At 38.1% G+C, this 26,595-nt stretch overlaps 3 gene segments (V, D, J or C); all 3 read right to left on the reverse strand.

Annotated features, from left to right (window-relative positions):
- Positions 1 to 6,636: 6,636 nt before the first annotated feature.
- LOC121400913 lies at positions 6,637 to 7,468 on the reverse strand. The segment is given in 2 exon segments: positions 6,637 to 6,968; positions 7,251 to 7,468. Coding segments are annotated over 2 exon segments (501 nt in total).
- A 5,202-nt stretch (positions 7,469 to 12,670) lies between these two features.
- On the reverse strand, positions 12,671 to 13,304 carry LOC121400914. The segment is given in 2 exon segments: positions 12,671 to 13,044; positions 13,194 to 13,304. Coding segments are annotated over 2 exon segments (411 nt in total).
- A 3,463-nt stretch (positions 13,305 to 16,767) lies between these two features.
- On the reverse strand, positions 16,768 to 17,437 carry LOC121394432. The segment is given in 2 exon segments: positions 16,768 to 17,227; positions 17,370 to 17,437. Coding segments are annotated over 2 exon segments (393 nt in total).
- Between the last annotated feature and the right edge of the window lie 9,158 nt (positions 17,438 to 26,595).

Raw genomic sequence — 26,595 nt, forward strand, 5'->3', positions numbered from 1 at the left:
CCACAAATACAAGAGGTTCTCTGCACTCAACCTATTATCAAATATTTAGGACATTTAGACACTTTGTACAAAAAAGGTGGTTGTGGAAGCACCCAAAGGTGCTATGTTTAAGTACAATGGAAGTGCTACAGGTCCCCTGTCTCATAAGTAATTCAGTATATATGGAAGTGTTTACAAAACAGGGGTTTTTAAGTTACAAAAAAGTTATGATCATAAAGTTGATAAGCCACCATACCACGTCAAGGTAAAAACCCATACGGTAATCCCTAACTTGTTTACCTCTGGTCATAGTATAAAAAGGCTTGTACCTCACTGCATAATAGCATGACATGGGCAGGGACAAATACCTGCCTTTTTCCCCCAAACTGGCCTAGGAATAACCAACTCGCTCAACATACATTTTATTTGTTGGAGTCTTTTGTCCACAGCTTTATTGCACAACAGATTATTTAACAATAGATAACACAAATATCGATAACAGTTATATTAACAACATTATAAACATACAAATATGAACAGTTATATACCATTAACTTTTTAATCCTCTGCAAGGCCCCTGGCAATGGACCCAATTAGGTGCATGCAATCGTTAAGCCACCAGCCGCTTGTGCCTTCTAGCATGATGGATACGCAGGACTGCATGCTACCCCCAATACAACATACCCTCCCAGAGACCACCGCTCTTAGAAAGGAACACTACCAACCAAATTCCATTACCAACTTGGTACTTGGTAAAAACTCCACTTAATTAACTCTCCTCATTGCCAGGGACCCGCCGCCCGGCTGTGACAACGGGCTATTCCCTCTCATCACCTATTGGTTAGTCAGCCCAATACTCTCCATTCCACATCAACTTATCCTGTGCCCCACTAACCCAGGCCACAATTGTTAATACAAGGGAGGGAGGGTGGGACTCCTTTTCTTCTTCCAAAATAGATGCCCTCCTTAGCAGTTAGTGCTACACATCCCTTTACAACTCCACCCCCCAACTACGTCACTAAACCCATTGCTAATCCCCTGCCAGGCAGCTTTGTCCCGCCCCTGTCATGCACCCTTTGCCAGCATGCACTGTCCTGGGTTTCACTTTACTTGGGATAAGTGTCTCCTGAACCTTGGTGTCAGTCTGAGGGCTAGATCCTCCCCCGCCACTAGCTTTTTCAGATTTCTGAAATATTTATCTGAATATTTATCAAGGTCCGAATATCTGAACCTCGAATAATTCGTAGTTTTCGGAGCAAAAAAAAAAAACGATGAATTTTTTGAAATTTATTAAAGTCCAATAGTCTAGAAACTCTGTATCTGAAACCCCGGCATCTAAAAGCTCTTGAGGTCCTGCACAAGTCAAAGGGGAAGGTCCCAGTGTCTCCGCTGATGTCTGTACTGATATCCGATGATTTTGGGGTTTCGCCGCAAAAAACTCCACAAATTCAGAGTTTTCGGCGAAAGCTCCGACGTTTGCCCGACCCTATTTTTTCTGGCTTTTTTCTTCATAAATAAGGTCCATTCGGGAATTCGGAGTTGCTCAAAGTTTGAAATTAGAAATACTGAGATAAATTCGGACCTTGATAAATAACCCCCTAAATAAACCCAATAGGCCGGTTTTGCATCCAATAAGGACTAAGTATCTTAGTTGGGACCTTGGTACAATGTACTATTCAATAATTACAAAGAAAAAGTAAATCGTTTTTATTTAAATTTAAATGTAGCCTATGGGAGATGGCATTCCTGTAATTCAGATCTTTCTGGATAATGTTTTTTGGATAACAGATCCCATACCTTTATTTTCACTTTATTTCCCAGTTAAATAACATTTGGGTAATCCCTGAAAATACTATGTTCATCCACTGCGTTTTTTACACTTTTTTTAACAAAGCAAATTGCCACTTTTTACACTGACATTAACGGCTTATTTGAGGTCTGAGAGGTATAAAATAATAGTGTGAAATGTGGTGATCGGGTGGTGTCACGCACCTTGATAAATTCACCATTTGTTTTGCACAACTTTTTACACTGTTTTTCTGTTGTTACTTATTTTACACTGTATTGAAAGGCCCCTAAATTTGTTATGACCCAAAGAAACATCTGGAAGATACAGGTAGGGTAAAGGGAGATAAAAATGGAAAATAGAATAAAATATAATAATGCTTGAAAAAGTATAGCAAAGGGTAGGTGTAACAGTTTTTTTAAAGTGCTTTGGATATTGGAAACAGAATCAGTCAAATAAGGAGTTTTCCATTTGTTTGTTTTCTGAAGCTGCTGTTGTACATGTCTATGAAGATTGCATTCATCCATGTCATAATATACTGTATCTAGTAGAAAAAAGTCTAAAGCAACTTGATGGCTTGAAAATGTTCACCATCACCACTTATCCCAACCATTCAGATGAGTGGTAACATTTTTGAAGTAAAAAAAGATGAGTTGCTTTTTGACTTAATTCTACTAGTTGCTGTTGTATATGTATCTCTTATAAGCAAAACTGTGGTTTCATAGAATGCATTTATATTTGTAGGGAAATTGGGAATATGTATAAAAACAGGCTATTGATAACATTTGTTATAGACTGTGGACTTCACATGAGGCACTTGGTATATCAAAAATTGGATAGGTAAGAAGAAGAGTTTTGTGATGCTTTAGCTTTATAACTTGTGCTTCAAGGACAGCTTTTGACACAGCTGTGCTCTGTGTTTCAGTCATTGTGTCTCTCACTGCACAGTAATACAGGGCTGACTCTTCCACCTGTACTTTGCTGATAGAAAGTTGTGTTGACAAGTTCTCCTTATCTATACTCATAGTAACACGGCAAATGTTACTGCCTTGCAGGGTTCCTGAAGCGCAGATCTCAAGGGATGATCCTGGGAGCTGTTTGTACCAAGCCAGGAGCTGGTAGCTTGTAAATGAATGGTTACATCTCAATGTGATATCCTGTCCTTCTTTAGCAATCATTAGTGGGGTCTGGATAACTTGAGTGTTGCATTCTGTACCGAATAAATAGGAAATAAGTGAGCAATCCTTTTCACGTACTGTATTGTTTGTTACAATTATTCATTGCCGCTAATTTAAATAAATAAGCAGAATTAACAAATTATATGCGTGGTTATAAAATAAAACATCTCATTTGTTTTTACCTTGAAAATATGGAGCCAAAATTAAGAAACAAAAGGAAATGTGCATGACGTTAGAGCAGCAAATCATGTTTAGATGTGAAACATCCAACATGTTCTGGTCTATGTAGCAGAGGGAGTGCAGCTTTGTTAAGTGCAGCTCAGAGACCCGCCCATTCTCACACACTCCCATTCTGCCCTGCACTGACTGCCACTTCTACTTGCCATATCTGCCATATCTGCCATACACACTGCTGTCTTCTCTCATATATATATATATATATATATATATATATATATATATATATATATATATATATATATATAACAATCTCTGTGCTCTTCTGTATTCAGATTATTCTGTTCTTTCTATCTGAAAGTCATTGTTTATAGTTGTTATTATAGGCAACAAGAAATAATCTTTGAAGAACTACAAAACAAATGGGCATTTACTTTTGTAAAAATATTTATCTTTATTATAGTTCAGGTATCAATGGCTGACTCTCCTTTTAAGATTACAAAATAAGAATCATAAAAAATACAAATATAGCACTAAACAAGTACTGTAGTTCCTTGTAGCAAAAAAAACAAAAGCATTTTCAGATGTTCGTATTAACCAGAACATGCAAATACTCTCAACGAATTTGTGTATTAAACAACATATATGCAATACAGATCACTATTTTAGTTGACATTTTGGAGAACAATGCCATCTAGTGGCAAATTAGGTTCTATATATAGCTTTTAGGTCAAGCAAAACTGACATGATCCAGGAACATGTCGTTATGGCTTTATATACCTACCCTGTGCTAATTTTACATTCTAAAATGTGATACTTGTGTTGGTCCCACAAAAACCGCGGGGCATAGACCCAGTAGACTTGAGTAGAAATACATACCTCCCAACATTTTGGAAATAGAAAGAGGGACACAAAAGTTAGGCACCCCCATATAATATTTTCCTACCTGACTCCATGCCGGTACGCCTATAAGCAGAAAACTGCACCAGCCTGGGATTATTCCAGTGAGCACCATGGAGAGAGCCTCTTCCTACTTACACAGTCTTCTTGCGGCTGCGCATGAGCTGTAAAGCAAAAAGCCAAACTTTAACGAAAAAGCCGGCTATTTTCATTCTACTGCGCATGCCTGACAAATTTGTAAACCGAAGAAGAAGGGAGCGGTTTGCTCTGTAAGTGCTGGGCCCCGCGTCCCCTCCATGCTTGCCGCCCAACATTTTGGAAATAAAAAAAAATTGCCACACAAATTCTTTTGATCACCCCATTTTTGTGGCCACTCCCGCTAATTACCATGTTTATTTTACAAAATTTGGCAGTTTATCATAGTTTGAACACATTTCTGTGGTTTTTATGTGTTATTACAGTTTTGCTAATGAAGACGAATTGCCCTTTGAACTGCAAGTCACAGTTTCCCCAAGAGACCTGCTTATCTGAAATTGTTACATTTGTTTCTTTACACATCTTAAATTGTTACAATTGTTTCTTTGCTTATCTTAAATTGTGACAAGTGCACCTGCCACATAATCTGGGCTCTCTGCCAAAAGCCAAATACGTTTTAGAAAGCAAATTGTATCTTTTTCTGACTTTTCAGTGCAGGAGATCAAAGAGAAAGTTGGACATTTCAGTAACTGCGGGCTGAGCTGTCAAAATCATTATTGTTCTGCAAAAAACGGGACAGTTGGGAGGTATGGAAATATAGTATAAACAGTACCCAGGCCTTTTTGCCCTACAGGAAATTACCCCTTTTGACACATTCTTTTTAAAACTGGAATGTATTAACTGAACCTTCATTTTACAGGCAAAAAAAATCTGCATGCAACTGCTACAGTGTTTTAAGGAGTGTAACCAATACAGTCTGCCAAAGGCAGAGCAGTTCCAATCCATTGCTATGGGTGGTAGAGATATGATGGAGCCTGTATGGGTGGAAAGAGTGCATGGCTGCAAGGTAAAGGGGGGAGAGAATAATGCAGGAAGTACAGTTTAGGAAATAGTATCAGAAGTACAGGCAGGGGGGCTGGGGGTTATAAATAGAAAAGTGCGGGAGAGGGTATTTCCATTTCCTACCTATAGGCAGCACACAGGCAGAAGCAAGCCCACCCTACCCTCCCATGTTTTTCAGGGCTACATGGAGGTGAATGGTAAGTATACAGTTGGTTTACGGGGGAAGAGCTTAAGGTAGATAGGGGAACGAGACGGTGTAGTTTATTGTCGCAGCATTTGGCGGGGTCCTGGGAAAAGTTAAAGAAGGATATATTATGATTTCCGGAAAAAAAGAAGGAATATTGGATAACTGGCCAGCTCGGGCATGGGGTACCCTGGTGGCAAAAAATGAAAAATACCATCAAGTCGTTGTACTGCGGCTGGGTAAGCAATATTCATGAGGGGTGCAGTGGTACAGAGGTACAATGCACAGGACAGTAATCCCAGGACCATCTGCCCAAAGCAATCAGGACAGGTTAAAAAATAGTTAGAGTTACAAAATAATATGAATTGTTATGGATGTTAAAAATTGCATATCTGTTGAAAACGATTAATAATTATTATGAATTATTGACGTTGAATGTTTGAGCATAAAAAAATTAATAAAGGAGCTGCGGCCATTATTATCCAATAAAAAATGGTTGTTGTCTTCTTTTGAGAGGGAAATTCTGTGGGCAAGGTCACAGCCCCTGAGTGAGCTGATAAGTAAGAATAAGGTCCCCCCTCCCCGAATTCTCTCCTCTCCAGACCTTTGACAGTCATGACATACAAATTCCAGTATTTTGACTGCTGCTTGGCAATATCAGAGAATATCAAAAATGATCCATTTGCCATACAACTTAATTTGCATGGAAATTATTCATACTAGAGCTGTTTCCATTGCAGTTCTGATAGCACAGTGCAAATGGCTGATATACCAAAAGTCTGAATAAAAAAAAAAATACACTCAGGATTTTTATAACTTTACAAACATTGGGGATCATTTATGAACACAAGAACAGTGTGCAAAGTGCGATTTTTGGACACACCTTTTTACCCATAATGAAGCATGTGTCCCATAATATATGCGTAATTGGACTTGCATTTTTGTGCAAGTTGTGTAGCATTGTGATGCGTCATTTCTGGAGCACATGTTCAAAACAATATTTGAGTTATAGTTCAGTCAACAACTGATTGACCCACTCATCACTAATGGATAAAGGTTCAAGTGCTCAGGAACTAAGTGCATCATTGCTCCCCTCAGAACACTTACACAAAGCCCATGTACTTTTACCCATGTTGCACTCTATAAGTCTTGGACTTGAGCATGCTCTATAGGGCTTTGTATAACCTGTCACTCCTGTCTTTGTCATCATGAGTGATGTGCAAGGTAGGTGCATGTCAGGTAACAATATCTCCACACCCCTATGCTGCTTCAATATGCTTTAAGTGCTGCACTGAAACAACATCATTACAATGTTTTTCATCTGACCCCTAAAAAAAACAGGTAGTGAACATTGTCAAGCATACAGTATATTGTGCATTAAGCACTGAAGTGGGTTAGGGGATGACTTTTGGCACAGCTGTGTTGTGTGTTTCTGCCATTGTGTCTCTCACAGCACAGTAATACAGGGCTGACTCTTCCACCTGTACTCTGCTGATAGAAAGTTGTGTTGACAAGTTCTCCTTATCTATACTCATAGTAACACGGCAAATGTTACTGCCTTGCAGGAGCCCTGAAGCGCAGATTTCAAGGGATGATCCTGGGAGCTGTTTGTACCAGACCAGAATGTCATGGTTTTTTATAGAGTGGTTACATCTCAATGTGATATCCTGGCCTTCTTCAGCAAACATTACTGGGGTCTGGAAGACTTGAGTGTTGCATTGTACACCTAGGAATTGAGAAATTTGTGAGGAATCTTTTGCACATGTAATCAGTTTTATTAACAGTTTCACACTACCAGCTCTTTCACATGAACATGCAATTATAAGAAATAATGCGTGGAGGGGGAGTTATATACAAGTTTGTAGCACACATATTTAATAAATGAGAAAAAAATTAGTAACTATTTGCACATACTTTGGAATCAGTTATTCATGACACTCTGATTTATATAAAAAAAACTGTTTTAAAAATGAATGCATGCGGGTAAAATAACCTCTGTTGTTCTTACCTTGAAAATATGAAGCCAAGAGTAAGGAACAAAGGGATATGTGAATGACGTTAGTGCTGCAAGTCATGTTTAGATGTGAAACAGAGAAAATGTTCTGGTCTCTACAGCAGAGGGAGTGCAGCTTTGTTGAGTGCTGCTCAGAGACCCTCCCATTCTCACACACTCCCATTCTGCCCTGCACTGACTGCCACTTCCACCTGCCCCATACACACTGCTGCCTTCTCTCGCTGCTCATATATTACTCACCAAACATCTCTCTGCTTTTCCATGTGGTACATGCTGTTCAGTCTGTCTTTTAGCCTTTATATGCAACAACAAATAATCTTTAGGAAACCACAAAATAAAAGGGAATTTTCTTTTGTGAGTAACCAACCTATTATAATTTCAGGTAATTATCGGGTACATGGGACTTTTCCTCAAGATTTCAAAATAAGAAGCATAAAAATCCAGATACAGCACCAGATATTACACTGGACAAGTAAACACTGTTCTTTGAACAAAAAAAATGTTTAGATGTACTGTATGTATAACCAGTACATGCATGCATTCTGAATTAATTTAGGTACAGGTGTGGGATCTGTTTTCCGGATACCCATTATCCAGACATTTCCGAATTACGGAAAGGCCAGCTCCCATAGTTAAATCGGGTTGAAAAAAGACAAAGTCCATCAAGTTCAATCCCTTCAAATGAAAACCCAGCATCCATACACACACCCCTCCATAGACGTCATTATAATCAAATAATCCAAATGTTTTAAAAATGATTTCCTTTTTCTCTGTAATAATAAAACAGTACCTTGCACTTGATCCAATCTAAGATATAATTATTCCTTATTGAGTTTATTTAATGTTTACATGATTTTCTAGTAGTCTTAAGGCATGAAGATCCAATTTACATAAAGACTCATTATCTGGAAAACCCCAGGTCCCGAACATTCTGGATAATAGGTCCTATATCTGTATTAAAACATATTATGCACTTAAAAATGATGTCTATTTCTATATCTTATAATAATATTAACCTTTAGACTATATTGTTAAAATCAAGTGTTTTATTTTTGTTTTAAATAAGTATGTGATACAGACTTTTCACTACAACCATTATAAACATGTACTGTATACTTTGGCTGCGACAATGGAACATCAACAAATGTTCTGTGCGGAAGCATGTATATAAATATTAACTAACAGCCTGTACACACAATTTTTGGAAAACAAAAATGTATTGAAATTAAAAACATATTCTGAAATACAGATCTCTTTAGTTTAACCTTTTGAGAACAGTGCCATCTAGTGACAATAGCTACATAGATTTTACTTTATTTAAAGGGATCCTGTCATCGAAAAACATGTTTTTTTCAAAACACATCAGTTAATAGTGTGACTCCAGCAGAATTCTGCACTGAAATCCATTTCTCAAAAGAGCAAAAAGATTTTTTTATATTCAATTTTGAAATCTGACATGGGGCTAGACATTTTGTCAATTTCCCAGCTGCCCCCAGTCATGTGACTTGTGCCTGCACGTTAGGAGAGAAATGCTTTCTGGCAGGCTGCTGTTTTTCCTTCTCAATGTAACTGAATGTGTCTCAGTGAGACATGAGTATTTACTATTGAGTGCTGTTCTTAGATCTACCAGGCAGCTGTTATCTTGTGTTAGGGAGCTGCTATCTGGTTACCTTCCCATTGTTCTTTTGTTTGGCTGCTGGGGGGGAAGGGAGCGGGGTGATATCACTCCAACTTGCAGTACAGCAGTAAAGAGTGATTGAAGTTTATCAGAGCACAAGTCACATGACTTGGGGCAGCTGGGAAGTTGACAATATGTCTAGCCCCATGTCAGATTTCAAAATTGAATATACAAAAATCTGTTTGCTCTTTTGAGAAATGAATTGCAGAATTCTGCTGGAGCAGCACTATTAATTGATTAATTTTTAAAAAAATGTTTTTTCCCATGACAGTATCCCTTTAAAGCAAACTGAAATCAGGAACAGTGGGGTTGGGACATAGACCCAACAGGCCCGAGTAGAAATTTAAACGGTGCCCAGACCTTTTGGGCCTTTATCCTACATGGAATTACTACTGTCTACTTTTTTTTTTAAATCCATACTGTTTGTCTTTCTTGTTAAAATTTCAATCTATCAATTGAATATTTAATTAACAGGCACAAAAAAATGTGCATAAAGTTGCTTAAGTGCACCGGGCTGGAGTTCTTCCACTGAGCACCATGGAGCGAGCCTCTTCCTGCTTCCTCGGTCTTCTCGCGAGTGCGCATGAGCTGTAGGGCAAAAAAGCCAAACGTTAGTGAAAAAGCCGGCTATTTCATTCAACTGCACATGCGTCTGCCCGGGGAAATTTGAAAACTGAAGAAGTAGGAAGAGGATCTCTCTGTGGTGCTTGCTGGAAGAACCCCGAGCCGGTGCAGATTTCTGCAAAGCTAGGCACTTGGGGGTGCCTAACTTTTGGCACCATCAATGTAAATTGCCTTTCCTTCTCATATAAGCAAAACAATTCCAATCCTTTGCTATGGGTGGTAGTGATATATGAATCCTAATATTTTAACTGCTGTTTGGCAATAACAGAGGAAATGTCAGTATTTATCCATGTGCCATATAAATTAATCTGTATGTAAATTATCCATACTAGAGCTATTTCAAGGAGCAAGATACACTGAAGGCTGGTAGCAGAGTAAATGGCATTTAATGAAATGCTATAATTTAAAAAAACAATGATAGGATTTAAACAAAGAAGCTGTAGGGTTCATTTACACAGTGTGAAAATTGCAATTTTGGACACCAATTATTATTTTTTTACCCATAATGCATCATGTTTGCCATGCTGTCCAAGTTGTGACTCCATGTAACTCATGCTTATACAGATGAAACCATTTGGATTTGTGTGTAAAATGCGTCATGACTCGGGATTGATTGGAGAAACTGTGTTATCTAAAGTCATCTTAACTCATTTAATGCATTTGACCTTTTAATTAGCATAACAAAGCACCATTGTTCAGAATGGGGAATGCTTTAATTAGACGGGATGCTGTGATGCAATTTTCTGTGTTAAATGGGATAAGTGGGATATCTGAGTTTAGTTATTCTGTGTCAAACACAAAAAAACAAAGTGGCTGCATCTGTAACTCATGGTTAATAAAATAATCTCCACAGAAAGCATGAAAGAAGAGAAAGCTGTGACCCTGTAACCCAGCACCACTAGATGGCATCAGATATTGTACAGACAGTGAGCTTGTTTGCATGACTGTGGCAGCCTTTGCACACAGATAAATCCCACTCTCCTCAAGTTTGATGTTCTTTATATTGAGCTGGCTGGACTTTCTGTCTTTATTGAATTCAATACTGTATTTGCTCAGGGCGTTATTTTCAGTAGTCTTGTGATGGCTGATCAGATACTGGGGTCCTCCATCATGGATCTGCCTGTACCATGCAATCAGCTCATTAGTGGCAAGGGTATTGTGATTACATGGAATAGTGTAGTCGGTTCCTTCTATGGCATGCATTGAGGACTGCTGATTTATATCACTGCTGCAGGTACAACCTTTAAAAAAAACATATCAGCATTTCAGTCGTTACAACTGGCACAAACAAACAAAAAAAACATAAAAAACAAAGTATCTTTATATGCAGTTATCATGGAAATGGTCAACACTGAACTGTACCAGACAGCAAGCATAGACATTTACACTGTCCCACAATTAGCTCTACTTACTGTACATACATAGAAAGAAGATAATTAAGGTTCTGAGCGGAGCCATTTTGATTTCAGCACCATATGAGGTGTGCAGTGTTAATAGTGGCACCTGATCCTCTCATTTTATTTAGTTTAACGTGAAGACACACCCACCTACACACAGAAAACACGTTTTGATACATAGATCTAGCACAAACTCCACCTTCTATTCTGTAATGAACAAAACTGAAGCTGCAGTTAGATGGAGAACCACAGCACCATCTTCTGTTTATCAGAGCTCACCCTAATCCATGGTGTGTTGGTGTGTCTCCTCTCCTGGCAGCAGCATTCGCAAGATTACACTGGAGTGTAAATTATTCACATAAACTCTGGTCTATTGCGCTCACCGGATGAAATCGAGTCCATCGTCCACCTTATTCTGTTATATATACATCGTGATTTTGTGGTAAACATTGTGCAAACAGCTTACGCGTTTTACGCCCTTACTAGTGGCACTTTCTCAGAGTGGGAGGGAAAAATCACATGCATTATTCACTCAGTATACTGCTACACTATCCTACAACTGCTTTTTCAATAAAAAAGGCTCCCATGTTGCCAGTTTCTTAAAACATGTCTGTGATTTTGACATTACCTCTGGTTGACTGGTAATGGTATCTAATACAGTACAACACTAGGGGGTCTATTTATGAAGCCTTGATTTTTTCTGGTCAAGTTTTTTAGGGGGGAAACTTGAATTCTTAGAGGGATTTTTTTTTAGATTTATTGTGCTCCAAAGCTGCTAAAAGTGGGAATCCAAAACTACTCCAGGTCTCCATGGTCTTCGAGGGTGAGTTTTTGAGTATCAAATAGAGAAAGTCATATGATTCAACACATGATTTTGTATCACCTTTTTCCCACAGCGGCGTTTCCACTTTGGTTGAAGTGGAAGGAGGATTGAAGAATAAATGACGTATGCATGGGTTGCTCGTCTGTTTTCGTTGCACGTCCTTTTATTTTGTTCAAAGCAAAATGAGCCACATGGCAAATTTTAGATCACAAAGAGTTTTGCTGGCGGTGAAAGCCATAAGTTTGTGGTGAAGCTGTACATGGTGACATTTTTATGAAATGGGTAGGGGGCAGAATGGGAACACCTGCAGTACTGCCTCCCCATACACAATAAATGCAGGTCTCTGCACATCATGTTCTCAACAACACTACATTGAATGAGCGCAGGGTGCAAACTGACCTAAAAAAGTAAATGGCCATTTTAGCATTTGTAAGCCCTTTTAAGAACCTGCCTCTAAAAGGATTATAGAAGTGGTGTGTTCCCTCTGGTTAACATTGTTGTGCATGGCTTGTTTTGCAACCCCTACAATTAAGCCCATTACTGAGGAAGATGTGTTTATTTTTAATTTAAGGAAATAGTATAGGCATGGGACCTGTTATCCAGAATCCTTGGGACCTGGGGTCAGGATAATGAATCTTTCTGTAATTTGGATCTTTGTACCTTAAGTAAGACTGTGTTTTATTATTACAGACAAAAAGGAAATCATTTTTTAAAATGTGCATTATGTGCAAAAATGGAGTCTATGGGAGATGAGTTTTTCCATTTAAGAGTTCCCATACCAGTAGTTTGCTGTCCAGAATCATATCATACATGGAAATTAAATAACTTGTGTGATGTGGGTTTTTATTGGAAACTGTGACATAACATTTATCAAATCATAAAGCACTGCCAGCTAAAGTAAAGGGCCCTCATTTCCACCCTTACTATATGGAGTTACATTTTGTACAGGTGTTGGGCTTGTATATATGACTGTGTCACTCTTCACACACAAATACACTGCACTCTCCTCCAGTGTGATGTCCTTAATGTGGAGCTCACTGAATTTTCTGTCGTTGCTGAAGACCATACTGTATTTGCTCATTTTATCCTTTTCAGTGGTCTTGTAACTGCTAATCAGGAACTGTGGTCCTCTGTCAGGCAACTGCCTGTACCATTGAATCATCTCAGCGGTGGTAAGTGAAGAATGACTGCAGGTGAGAACAGGGTCTGTTCCTTGCATGGCATCCATTTTGGGTTCCTGAATGATATCACTGCTGCATAAAGAACCTACAAAAAAAGGAAATCATTAGTTAATAATATTATGAGCTGGGAAAAAAATAATAAATACATATCTATAAACACTTTTAGTGTTTGTCAACAAAATCCTTGTTTGCACAAGAACATGCAAGAAGTGTATCAATATAGTCTTTACTTACACAGTAAGAGGACGATCACTGTTCTGAATTGATACATTTTGGTAAAGAGAAAGAATCATCAATTCATGAAATGCAAGTAACAGCCTTTATGTCCCACTTTTATAACTTCACCACCCCTAATACCCAAAAACCACATAAGATAAACAGACGCAGCACAAAGCCTCTGCCATCTACTTTTGATGTATGAAACTAAATTTGCAAGTAGATTTCCAAGTTGATCTTTAGCACCATCTTGTGCCCCTTGCTAAAACACAGTCAGTGCTTTAATTCTATATAATCTTCCTGTTTTCCAGCATATGTAGATGTTACTGGACCCCACAGCAAACTCAACCAATCCCATCTTTCTTTGTATGCTAATAACCCCTATATGGCAGGGTTGTTCTGCTTGTCATGTGCCTCCTTTGACAGCAACTTGCTGCTTGGGGCCCTTCTTTCTGCTAGACTGAACATAGATGGTGGGATATGATTCCTTTCACAAATTAGAGATTGGGCTCTATGTTGGGTGTTCAAGCCTGGATTGCAGCCCAGTTGGCAATTCAGTTTATTCTATGGGTGTTCAATTGACCTGAGGTCAGAACTGTGCAAGTCAATCAAGTTTTTCCACTCCCATCTAACAGCAATTTTGCATGGGTTAATTATCCTTCTTAAAGTGTTTCTACAAAGAAGAAATCACATAATTGTCAGGAATGGCTTTGTACTATGATGGCAGGTGTAGTTTAAAAAGCCAATTCAGATAATCACAAAAAGTGTCTTTATATTTTTGGTCATGTAATGTATGTACTGCTTTGAACTGCATTTTACCCTTGAATAATCCTTTAATTTTACCATTCAATATTCCTGAATGTTTTTCATAAAAAAAAAAATGTTAAAAAACGGAAAATTGTCTCTTAAAGTTACCAGATGCGGGTTTTTGCTTCCTCCTCATGGCAGGAGCAGTCCTGACAATACCATTAATTACAATCTCTAATTATCTCTAATTGTTTTGCTGTTATTATCCATCAAACAAAGCTGCACAAGAACAGACAAATATAATATAAGTCAAATAATGGTATGCAATACCAAAGATAAGTTTCTACACGGAGGCATATAGGAATAAATATTCCCAAAAGCATCCATAGAAATAAAACAAAAATCAACTTTCATGATAATTATATGTCAATGTATTTTATTTAATTGTTAATCATTCTCATCAGTCCCTCCCCAGTGGAGATTACAATATGTACAACTATTAAATTCACACACTGGGGTACGTTTCATCAGGAGTCTTCCCCTATGGGCAAATTTTCCCAGTATTTATAAATGTAAGTCCAAACAGGAGTTTAGGATCCCATCCCTGCAGTAGTGCTTACCACCTGCTCACTGTCCCTCCCATACATGTAACTGCTAGAATAAAATAAACAAATAAAACTAACAGATGATTAATTACGCATATGCGTGTTTCCTGACATAATAAATCATTTCATTTCTCTTTATGGTTAGGCTCATAAATATTGGTTATAGACATTATAGCCACTGGTTTATCGGAGTCGATTGGCAGGGGCAACAGTGAAGAACAAGTCTTAGATGAATAGTCTATATTAGACCTAATGCATCAAATAACTCACCAAGTATTTCAACATGTTGTATTCAATGTTTCACTAAAATCTTTTTTTCAAAAAATGATGAAGCAGTGAATGAGAAATGCTCTCGAGTACAGTACATGGAATATGTCACAATGAGGGATAAATTATAAGATTCAATGTATTTCTCAAAATGAAACCGCAAAGAAAGATATTTGTTATCACTATATTTGAACCACTTTTCCCCCTTCTGGGTATGCTAAGACTCAGAGGCTTAGTTGTCAAAGTCTGATTTTAGTGGTTTTAGAGGTTTTTGAAACCACAATTAAACTTACAAACACTAAAACTATGAACGTCACGGAATTTATTCAAAGATCCAAATAAAATAAAAGTACAAAAAATAATGCACAAACAAAATAAAAATAAAACCTCAAAAAATTCTAGTTTTTCAGACAATTCCTAGCAAAAAAAAAAAAGGCCAAATTGATTTAAAACAGTCCAATAGGATCAGCACAGCTCCCATTGACTTCTATAGGACTTCAACACATTTTATCTAGTGAAGTTTAGTATTAGTGGTTTGTTTTCATGGTATTTACACTTAGGGCATATTTAGTAAGGGTTGAGTTGTGTTTTCCACATAAAATTTGAGTTTTAAGCTTATTTTGGAGTCATAGTTCTATTTTTTGAGTTAAAAAAACTAAAATTTTTCAAATTGAATTATACCCCAACCATGGCAATAGCTTGTATCTGAAAATACACCATCTAAACCATGTCCAGGTCATGTAGAAGTCAATGACAGAGGCCCTTGAACCATCTGAAGATGTTAATAGCCTTCATGATGTTTGAGTTTCACTCGAAAACTTGATCAATTTGAGATATTCTTGTTTTTGTTTCGCAGCAAACTCAATCAATTCGAGTTTTTGGGTCATTAACCCCAAATTCTCCGATTTGAGTTTTTTTCCATTCAAGTTTATTCTTCTTACAAACCATTGGAGTTGTGAGTTCATTTGAGTTCTTTCGAGGTCTACAAAACTCTAAAATCCAATGTTTGATAATAACCCTCCAAATAAATCTTGATTTTTTTAGAGCTCTTTAAAAAAAAATTGGAAAACCACACATTTTTAGAGATTTGTGGAAAAAACTAAATTAGATTGTTAACTCACTGAATTGAGTGAGAGAACTGAATGCAGAAAGACAACAGGACATGGAATACTCAACTCATATCTGATGGGAGAACCAAGATAATAGAAGCAAGGCAAAATATGTATGAGCTTCTACTAGAATGCATCTGCTTATATTACTAATGTGCCGTCACAAGAGGTTGCTAAAGCTCACTTTTAACTGACCCAAATCCATTTGCAGTGATCGTAGCTTTATTTTAAATATTGCTTTAGACTGTAGACTTTTCTACCTTTTTCTCAAAGTTTTCATGAACTACTTACTAACTATGTATAACTGAGTTTATTATTAAAGAAACCTCTTTTTAAAAGATGGAAGTTCAGGCTACATCTGTCATCCCGCACTCATAGGAATTCATTATGCACGTTTGTATCTGAAAGGTGGCCATGGGCTTTGAAATCTAATCTAATTAATTTGCATTGTCATGCCGTGAAAAATAGTTTTCCTGTGCCAGCATTATATAAAAACTGAGAAAGAAATGGACCAATGTTTCTCCTGCCCTATGAGATGGTCTTGTTATGTTAATTGGACTTGGTCTAGTATGGGTACTAGCTAGTAGGGATGGGTGAAAAAATTTGCCGCTAAGGAAAATTTGCCAAAATGCATTAAAGTCTATGGGCGCCATTTCCACGCCAAAACATGGCGAAAACATAGTTAGGTGCTTTGACCTCTGCTAAAAACAGCAACAGGTATACTAATTGCCATGGGCTTAAATTGATTTCAAATAAAACTTAGCAAAAACCAAAGGAAAGTGTATGCTCTTGGTCAGCTTATATACGTATTTCATCATTCTGAACTAATAATTGCAAATTTTAAACAGGTTTAAAAAAATAGTATTGTACATTGCAAAGTTATGGTACTGATTAGTACTGATTAGTATGAATGTTTTTTTTTTGTTATACATGATCATCTTTATTTGATCATCTTTATTGCTCATTGTTTGTGCTGTAAATACTATGATCTGTTAAGGGGGGGCTTTTGGCACAGCTGTGCTCTGTGTTTCTGCCATTGTGTCACTCACAGCACAGTAATACAGGGCTGACTCTTCCACCCGTACTTTGCTGATAGAAAGTTCTGTTGACAAGCTCTCTTTGTGTATTCTCATATTAAAACGGCCATTGATGATGTCTTGCAAGATTCCTGAAGCACATATCTCAAGGGAAGATCCTGGGAGCTGTTTGTACCAAACCAGGAGATTGTAGGTTGTAATAGAGTGGTTACATCTAAATGTGGTATCCTGTCCTTCTTCAGCAATCATTAGTGGGGTCTGGAAGACCTGAGAGTTGCACTTTGTACCTAATAAACGAGAAATACGTGAAGACATTTTTGCACTTGTAATCTTTTTTTACAATTATTTTTGTTGCCTTTCATTTATACAGATATGCAGTTTTAAGAAATAATGAGTGTTGGTGAAACAAAATATCTCGAATGTTCTTACCATGGAAATAAGCAAAAAGTAAGAAGCAAAGGCAAATGTGTATGTTATAGCAGAAAGTCATGTTTAGATTTGAAACAGAGGAAATGTTCTGGTCTCTGCAGCAGAGGGAGTGCAGTTTTGTTAGAGTGCAGCTCAGAGACCCTCCCATTCTCACACACTCCTATTCTGCTCTGCACTGACTGCCTCTTCAACAGGATGGAGGGGAGAGGGTTGCAGAAATGGATATGACTTCTGGTGGAGCTCACAACTGGAGAGAGGGCACCTGAGGGGGTGAAGGGCTCTTGAGGTGGCATCCCTGGTAGTCCCCAGACACCCCAGTCCATCCTGTCATATCCATAGAAGTCGATCCTCCAATCTAAATTCCCAAAATGACATTTAGAAAAATGGAATGGGAGTCTTCAAGACTCACCTTGTATGTGTAATCAAGGCTGCCTAGCAGAGATCGAGTCATGTTTGCTGCTCTCAGATTCTGTTGGTATAGCTGCCATAGCTTCCAGACATGATAGTACCCCTTTGAAGGCAGCTATGTGTGCAGTGAGGGCAGTGCAGGTGTGGAATGTCCAGTAATTTTGGTAATTTTGTGATGGCAGATTCTATTAATGCCCTAGGCACCGGACCTAAAAATGCCCCTACATAAAGCATGTGATGTCAGCATCATGCACATGGATGTCACGTCACGTCACTTCTGCCAAACAGCCATACCCCTCACCCCCCAGCTCTTTTACCGGTGCGATTTTTTTTTTTTAATTTAAAAAATACATTTATAGGCACTCGAGGGCCGCCCCCCAAAACCTGCCACCCTAGGCATAGGCCCTCGGGTGCCTTATTATAAATGTGCCCCTGGGAGTGGATGGCTTCATGAACAAGCATAATATACAAGTCTACAGTTAGTTTAGTATAAATATCAGTATATACAGTTTATATACAGTATGTGTGTATAGATTGATCTGCTTATGTATGTGATAAATGTGCACTGGGCTTCATTTGGAGTTGTAAATAATTCATTGCAAAGAGATAATTGATGTATATATAAAGGTGTGGATTATCTTTACAGGTGTTTCCACCATAGGTCTTTTTTTTAACTATTTGCATTCTTCTTCTGCCTCTATTGGGGGGTCACTGATCCCTGCACCAAGACCATCAGTGTCACTCTATAAGGCTGCAATTTTATTGTTATTTTTACTTTTTTACTAACCTTTCTATTCACACCCTCTTCTTCTATTCATGCTCTAATTACCTCAGAATATCACTGTATTGTATTTTCAAAGCAATTTTTAAAATACTTTCATAAAGATGTCCCTTAATGTCATGGGACTTTAAACACATTAACTGAAGGTCTCAGTAATGCAAATTAGGGGTGGGGTTTGAATTGATATTCAAAGACAAATCTTTTTTTAGACGAATTTCAAACATGATGGTTTATTTCTATATATGTGTCTGTGTAAGTGTGTGTGTTTGTGTGTTTGCACAATTGCAATTCTGACTGTAAAACAATAGTGCCATCTAGTGATACAGCTATAGAATAAGCATTGAATAAGTCTACAGTAGACACAATAAAATAATAAACTACATGGGTGATTTTTAGAATGGACAGAATACGTTTGTAAAGACACTTACCTGTCTGCGCATTCTTGCCCGCACCGATTTACTGTTCTGCGCGGATTCCAAGGCGCGCATCCGGTTTGTTGTCCTTGGTGGATGCAGATGTCATGACGTATAGACCTCAAGAGTTTCACAGGAGAATGTTTGTTTCGTCAATTCAGCGGCAATGCTGTTCCAGGTGTGCGTCTGATCTGTCGCCTGCGTCAAATCAGTTCATGCTCTTTGCCTATTTAAAGACGCCAAAGACTTTGACAGATTGCTAAGTGATCTTTGCTCTTGTGGATACTAAGCCTTGTTCCTGTTGTCCTGTTTAATCCTCTGGTTTGACTAAGGCTTGCTTTTGACTTCTGACTCTCTGCTGCCTTACCCAACCCCGGCCTGTTTCCCAGTTATGACACTTCACTGCCTGAACTAACCTCGGCCTGAATCCTGACCTTGATTCCGTGCTGCCTGACCTGACTTTGGCTTCCTTGACCTACGTTTGGTTCATCGGATCCATCATCTCCCACTACCAGCACTCCTGAGAGCCCCAGAGCAGCGAAGTCAGAGGAGGGGCTGCATGACCCAGCTCTGCATGCCAGTGGGTGATAGGCAGAGATTGGAGGGAAAGGGGGGGAAGGGGCATAGCAACAGCCAGAGAGAGGGAAACAAAGGGAACTGGGTAGGCTGGGCTAACCACCATTTTATGTGGCCAGCGAGGAAGAAGGTCCCACCCACGCTCCCATTTAGCTGGGGAATAACAACTCTAATGGTTCAATGCTGTTTGATAGGCAATGCCCGGATGGTTTGGGGGTTTAAGAGTATTTGGGCGTAAAAAGGGGATAGGGGTATTTGTCACAGCACAGGCGGGTCTTTTTGTCAGTCTACCGGGGATGTGATCTGTTATGGGAGGACATAACAGGTCAATTGGGTGGTTTAACCCCTTAAGGTGGGTGACCACGTTTAACAGATGAAGTACTAAAGGGGGGCAAGAGGAAGCCCCAGGAGAGGCGGCAGGGATCCTCTCAGCTAGGGACTGGGCGGCTGGAGGAGATCCTGGTTTGCTTTGGAAGGGGTAGACTGACAATGGGCTCAAGCAGACAAGTTTGGGTTACTTATTGTTATTATCTAATAGAATTGTTGCAATGTTATAAAATTGATGTTATGGATGAATTATTCACGATTACATTTGTATTGATGTTATGCATTGTTATGTATTAATAAAAGCTGTGGCCATGATCATTCCAAAATAATGATATTTGTCACTGGTTATTATGTGTCAGAGGAACGAGTGTAGGCGGATGCATGGGTCATGCCTATTTACACAATCCTTCCCCCTGTCCTCAATTCCAGGGTTTAGTATTATGGAATCTGAAGATGCAGCTTTGGAGCATCTGACTGGAAGCAACAAATCTAGGTACGTGATAGCGTTATACAAGTTGGATGTAGTTGCATAGGTTAAAAAGTAATGGAACTGGTAGAAAAATGTGATGTGAAAATCAAATTGAATTTTTGCCTTCAGACAATATATGCCTGTTGGAGGGGAACACCGAGTCTGCACCCAACAAGATAAAATCTGATGGTGTTTGGAAGATTTCTTTCTCATTGAAATAAATTCACTGTCGGATGTAGGTGGGTGTAAAAAACCACACTGACTTTGGCTTCAATTCAATGTGATATGGTACATTTCGCTAAACATCTATCGCATTAACTAATATATCTTTTTGTTAGCTACGTTTTTTCGTTACTGTACCGCCATAGAAACACTTTTTTCAGTTGTTTTCAGATTACTTTGTATCAGTAGCTTTCCATCTTTTATTTTTCCATTTTTTCAAAACTCAATTTTAAAGTTTAATATTCCTGTCTCTGATGTTTCAGTCTGGCAGCTCAGTAATCTAGGTGCAGATTCAGAACGGTTACAATGTTGCAACATTTAGGGGCAGATTTATTAAGGTTCGAATGTTAAATTGAAATTTTTTTTAACTGCCAAATTGAATTTAGAATCACCAACTCCAATGTAAATTTGAATTTAAGATTTATCATACCTCGACCATGGAAACCGTTCTAATTTAAATATTTACCACCTTAAACCTGCCACGTTCATTTACAAGTCAATAGCAGAGGTCCATTGAACCATTTGAATAGGTTAATTGCCTTCCTGACATTCAAGGTTTTTTTTTTGGAGTAAAAACTCGATTAGAATTTTTCATAAATAACCTCCCAATTAAGTTGTGAGTACATACGAAATTTATAATAATAAAAACAAAATTCACATAATTTACGAGGAGGAGGAGGGCAGGGGAGTTCCTGTACCAGCACAGCTTACCATTTATGGTCAATTTCACATAGACATTATGATCAATTTTACGAGGAACTAATAAAAAGGGATGTTCAACTTTTGCAAAAGTCCTATCAAAGTGACAGGCTTTGAAAATTAAGCACTTCTCAAAATACATCAATGTTTCATATGGATCCTTTTAATTTAAATAATTAAAAGAATTAAACTAAGGACATTGCAAAATCTATTCAGTTCTGCGCATGCCCATGTTGCACTAATTCACTTGCAAAGCATCAGTTCAAATTCAGAGTGCCTGCATATACCCTACACAAGCACAGGCTAAACATACAAACTCGCAGACATTACTATGGTTATTGTGATAAAAGCGACTTACCCTGGTGGTCTAGTGGTGCGGCGGGGACGCCAGTGCGGCTGCTCATCTTCCGGAGCCATTTTTGCTCCTTAGGGTGCGCGCGCCCACGTCTCGTCCCCTTTATGGACGTGGACACGCTGGTGCAAAGGTGTGCAATGCCTCGAAATTCAAAGAGTATTTAAAGGGACTTCATTCAGGTTTGCATTGCCCGTTATAGGAGTTTGTTCCTGGTGCTTCTGAGCATTAAGCTAAATCTGTCTGAACCTGTTATGATTCTTGTTGTGACCCCTGCCTTGCTTTTGACTATTCTGACCTCTGGATCCTGACCCTTGCCTGTATACCGACTACCTCTTCTGCTAAATCCTTTCTGATTGATATCCCAGTTTGACCCTTGCCTGCCTGACTACGCTTATTCTCTGCCTGCCTCGACCCAGCCTGATTACTCTATTGCCTAACGCCTTGTACTACGACCTTCTGCCCAAAGACTTTTGCATACCGTTGTGCCCCTTTTGCCTGGTCAGAACCTTTCGCCTTGCACCTTTCGTTATAAGACCTGGCGGCATCTGAGTGGCTGAGGGCTCCTCCGGAGGCTAAAGGCGGCTGCTACAGGCGGAAGCACGAGCCAAGACCAGGGGGCTTGGCATCTGTTCTGATTTTAGGGTGCTAACCATTACAGCTATATACTATACATATTATGGTATTGATTCTAAATGAGTAACCTATATGTCCAATACAAAATAAAATATTTACTGCTAATGTGGTTGATCCACAGTAAACCAACACATAAGAAAATAATTTGGATGAATGTCTTTGGCCTTTTCTACTTTAAATGCCCCATTCTTGACTATTTTGGCTGTTTTTGCTATTTGACAGAAATCACTGTATCATTGAGAGCCAAGCATCTAACAACACATTGTTCTTGCAATTTATGTATTCGAATTTTGAGTTGCCGGGTGCTCGAAACCTGTATTCAGATACTCGCCTACTCAAGTTCTACTTAATAAATATCGAAAATACGAATGACAACTCAAACATCTTGAAAAAAAACTCTCTCAACCTTTAATAAATCTCCCCCTAGATGTTCAATAATTTATTATTCTCTGCACACACTAAATTACCTAAAACTAATACAAGGTAATTGCCATAACAATAACCAAGGTCATACATTTTGAGCTTAATGTGATCTGTGAAAAAACATGATATTTTAAGGGAACAAAAAACTAAATGACCATTGATAGATCTGTCCCTAAGTGTCAGCACACACTTCATTGGGTGCAGTTTCATTTTTCCATACTGTACATGTGATAGGGCAGAGCCTGTTAAAAATTAAAGGGGTTGTTCATCTCCCAACACTTTTTCAGTTCAGTTGTTTTCAGATATGTCACCAGAAATAAAGACTTTTTAAATGTATTTTCTATCTCCTATTTGTGACCGTTTTTCTAATATTGAAGTTTAAAGTTTCATATTTTACCTTCTAATGGGGGGGTTGGTAATTTTTTATTTTTGGCTCTACTGAGCCAAATCCCTGAGTTTCATCAAAGGCAGCCGTTATAATTGATTCAATTGTTGCTAAGATTCCACAGATACTGCTGAGAAATGTATCAACTAATGTAGCAAATGGTAACAGAATCTGCACCTGATCACTGAGCTGCCAGACTGAAACACCAGAGACAGGAACATTAAACATTACACTTCAATTCTGGAAAAAAAGATGAAAATCAATTGAAAAAATTCTTTAAATCTGATGAACAATCTGAAAACAACTCAACTGAAAACAAAAGTGTTTGGAAGGTAAACAACTGCTTTAAACACTTATTCACTGGGTGGTACCAAAATGTTAGTGCCTATAGTATATTTGTTCCCTGTGCCGCTGCTCCTGTATGAAAAATGCACCAGCTCAGAGACATTTCTATTGCATTGCTGCATCGCTACTATGTCATCTTACCTTGAGATTCAACATAGGGCTTTCCTTGTCCTTTAAGCAGCCCATTTAGCTAACCAGTTTTGGAACATCTACATTTTAGAAATAGGAACTGCTTTAAATAAAATGATTGTTTCAGGGGAAAGCATTTACCCAGTGGGGTTGAACACTCTCCCGCTCCAAAGCACTAGGCAGCTCCATGTATAAACAACCAACTTTATTAAGATGTCAACACGACAGGGGAAAGGGCCTCCATGGCTGTAGTGGCCTTGAAGTGGCGGCCCCTTGTGTGTCCCAGACTGACATGGTTGGCAACCAACTTCATTTGAATGTTTATTTTCCCCCACTACCGGCACACTTCTTTGTAATGAATTGTTTTCTATTTTTTGTAGTATTTAGACCTGGACCCATCTCACTATTGAAAATCTCCTGTGCTGCAGTGTCATTTAATTATCTTTTCTAAATAGAAAGGTCAATGTGTGATTATTGTAATGACAAGCATTTAATACCTACACACACACACACACACACACATATATATATATATATATATATATATATATATATATATATATATATATATATATATATATATATATATAGACAAATACAAGAGGTCCTCTGCACTCAACCCATTATCAATATATTTAAGACAGAGACATTTTGTGCATACTGCTACTGAAAAATGCCTTACCCTTTAAACAAAGCAGGGATTGTTTGTCCATATATTGCAATATATTTAAGCTGGCCAACTACGTCAAAGTCATCCCATATCTGGCCAGTCCTACGCTCAATTTTCATCTGATTCATTAAGAATTCTATTGCTTAATTATACATTTTACAAAGGGACTAAGTTTTACCTGCAACTTACTTGTGCTTTCAAAGTAAAACTCCCAAACTTGGCTGCCCTTTTATAAGACACCAGTGGGATCACCTGACTATAGCTGGGAAGGGTGGGAGCTACAACATGGAGCTGGTCACTGCTCCTGTATAACTATAACAAACAAGGGAAAGTTGTGCTCACCACTAATTTTTAAAAACATTAGGCGGGGGTGCAATGAGGCTGTGACCACAAAATACATATAGTCAAAAACAAGAGTCCTCTGCACTCAACCCATTATCAATATATTTAAGACAGAGACATTTTGTGCATACTGCTACTGAAAAATGCCTTACCCTTTAAACAAAACAGCGATTGTCCATATATTGCAATATATTTAAGCTGGCCAACTACGTCAACTACGTATATATATATATTTATATATACCCACTCATAAAATTACAGTGTACTCCTTTTATTCCATGTAAACAATAAACAACACCAGTATAGTTACTGAGAGACCAAAATAGAATAGTGTTCTTGCATTGGCTAGCATAGGATGTCTGACACAGTGCATCAGTAGCACAGACATAATATGCAGAGTCAGTCACACGTGTGTTTGGTACATAGAGGAAACTTGTTTTGTCCTTCTTCTGCAGCTCAGCTGTGAATCTTCCTTCTGTTCTGTTCCCATCAGTAAAAATAGTCATGAGTTCATTTGGTTTCTCTCCTGGATATTGGCGATACCATTTGAGATAGTTAATTGCACTATCCTTGTAGGAACATGGCAGAGAAGCTGTATGTCCGTCCACCACATGTACCGACTGATAATGGTCACAAGTCACGTCTGTGTACAGATGTAAAGAAAAATGACATTAATCATGATATTGTATGTAATATACAATACTGAACACCAGAGTTATATCAAAAAGCACATAAATGATAATAACTGTGAATAAGTGAAAAGATTATTCTGTATTGCTATGTATTATTTCATAGCAAATATATTTCCTGCGAAAACTTACAGTGTATAAAAGTCATCTGTAGAACGACTGAAATCCAGTTAGATTGCATTATTCACAGACTAGGGAACAAATGAAATACAGTGTACAGTGAGATCACATATACCATAAGAGTAATGAACCAGGTTGAGCTCTTATTTACACTGTTTTTTTTTGTTTTTTTAAAGGAAGCACGTAACCTTAACCACATGAGCCTTCTCTTTCAATTCTAGAAAACATAGACACCCACAATGGGTGTAGCTGGGCTTAAGGGGTCATGTTACCTGAAACATTAGCAGTATAAACCATCTAATATTTCTCGTCCCTTATGGAGGGATACCTTATGACATTGTAGGCACATGTAGAACTTCTTTTCTAATCACTGTCAAAAATATAAACAAGGAGCCCCTAGGTTAGTGCTGACAACCTTAAGATATTGCCATCAAACTCTACAGATAAACACACAGCCTGTTACAATTATTGCTTGATCACAGGGGTGGTTCATCTTTAGGGTAACTTTTAGTATGTTTTAGAATGGCCAATTCTAATGAACTTTTCTATTGGTTTTCATTATTTATTATTTATAGTTTTATAGTTATTTGCCTTTTTCTTCTGACTCTTTGCAGCTTTCATTGGGCGTCGCTGACCCCTTCTAAAAAAGCCTCTGTAAGCATGTAAATGTATTGTTATTGCTAATTTTTATCACTCATCTTTCTATTCAGGCCTCTCCTATACACATTCCAGTATCTTATTCAAATCAATGTATGGTAGCTAGGGTAATTTGGACCCTACCTACCAAATTGTATGAAATGCAAATTGAAGAGCTGCTATATAAAAAGCTAAATAACTCAAAAACCTTCAATAATAAAACATTTAAACCAATTACAAATTGTCTCAGGATGTTACTCTCTACATCATACTAAAAGTTATCTCAACCCCTTTAATAAAAGTAATATAGTACCATTAAACATTCTATAAACTGAATATGTGCTTTATTTAGGTATACAAAATAAATTTGTGTACCCAGCATTGCCAGGAAAAATGTCCACATAACCAAAAAACCCAGAGGTCTTTTCTTTCTCCTTAACTATAATGAGCTGCTGAGTAATTCTCTGATACTGTGGAGTGATGCAATCTCAATGGTTAGATGGACAGGCGTGTGTGATTGTGGGGTGTATGGATGGCCTATTGAAGTGCAGCACCTAGGTACTCCAGCTACATGTGTTCTCCTGGTAACTGTGCATATATGTGT

This window comes from Xenopus laevis, chromosome 1L (assembly GCF_017654675.1).
Source record: "Xenopus laevis strain J_2021 chromosome 1L, Xenopus_laevis_v10.1, whole genome shotgun sequence".
Lineage (NCBI taxonomy): Eukaryota > Metazoa > Chordata > Amphibia > Anura > Pipidae > Xenopus > Xenopus laevis.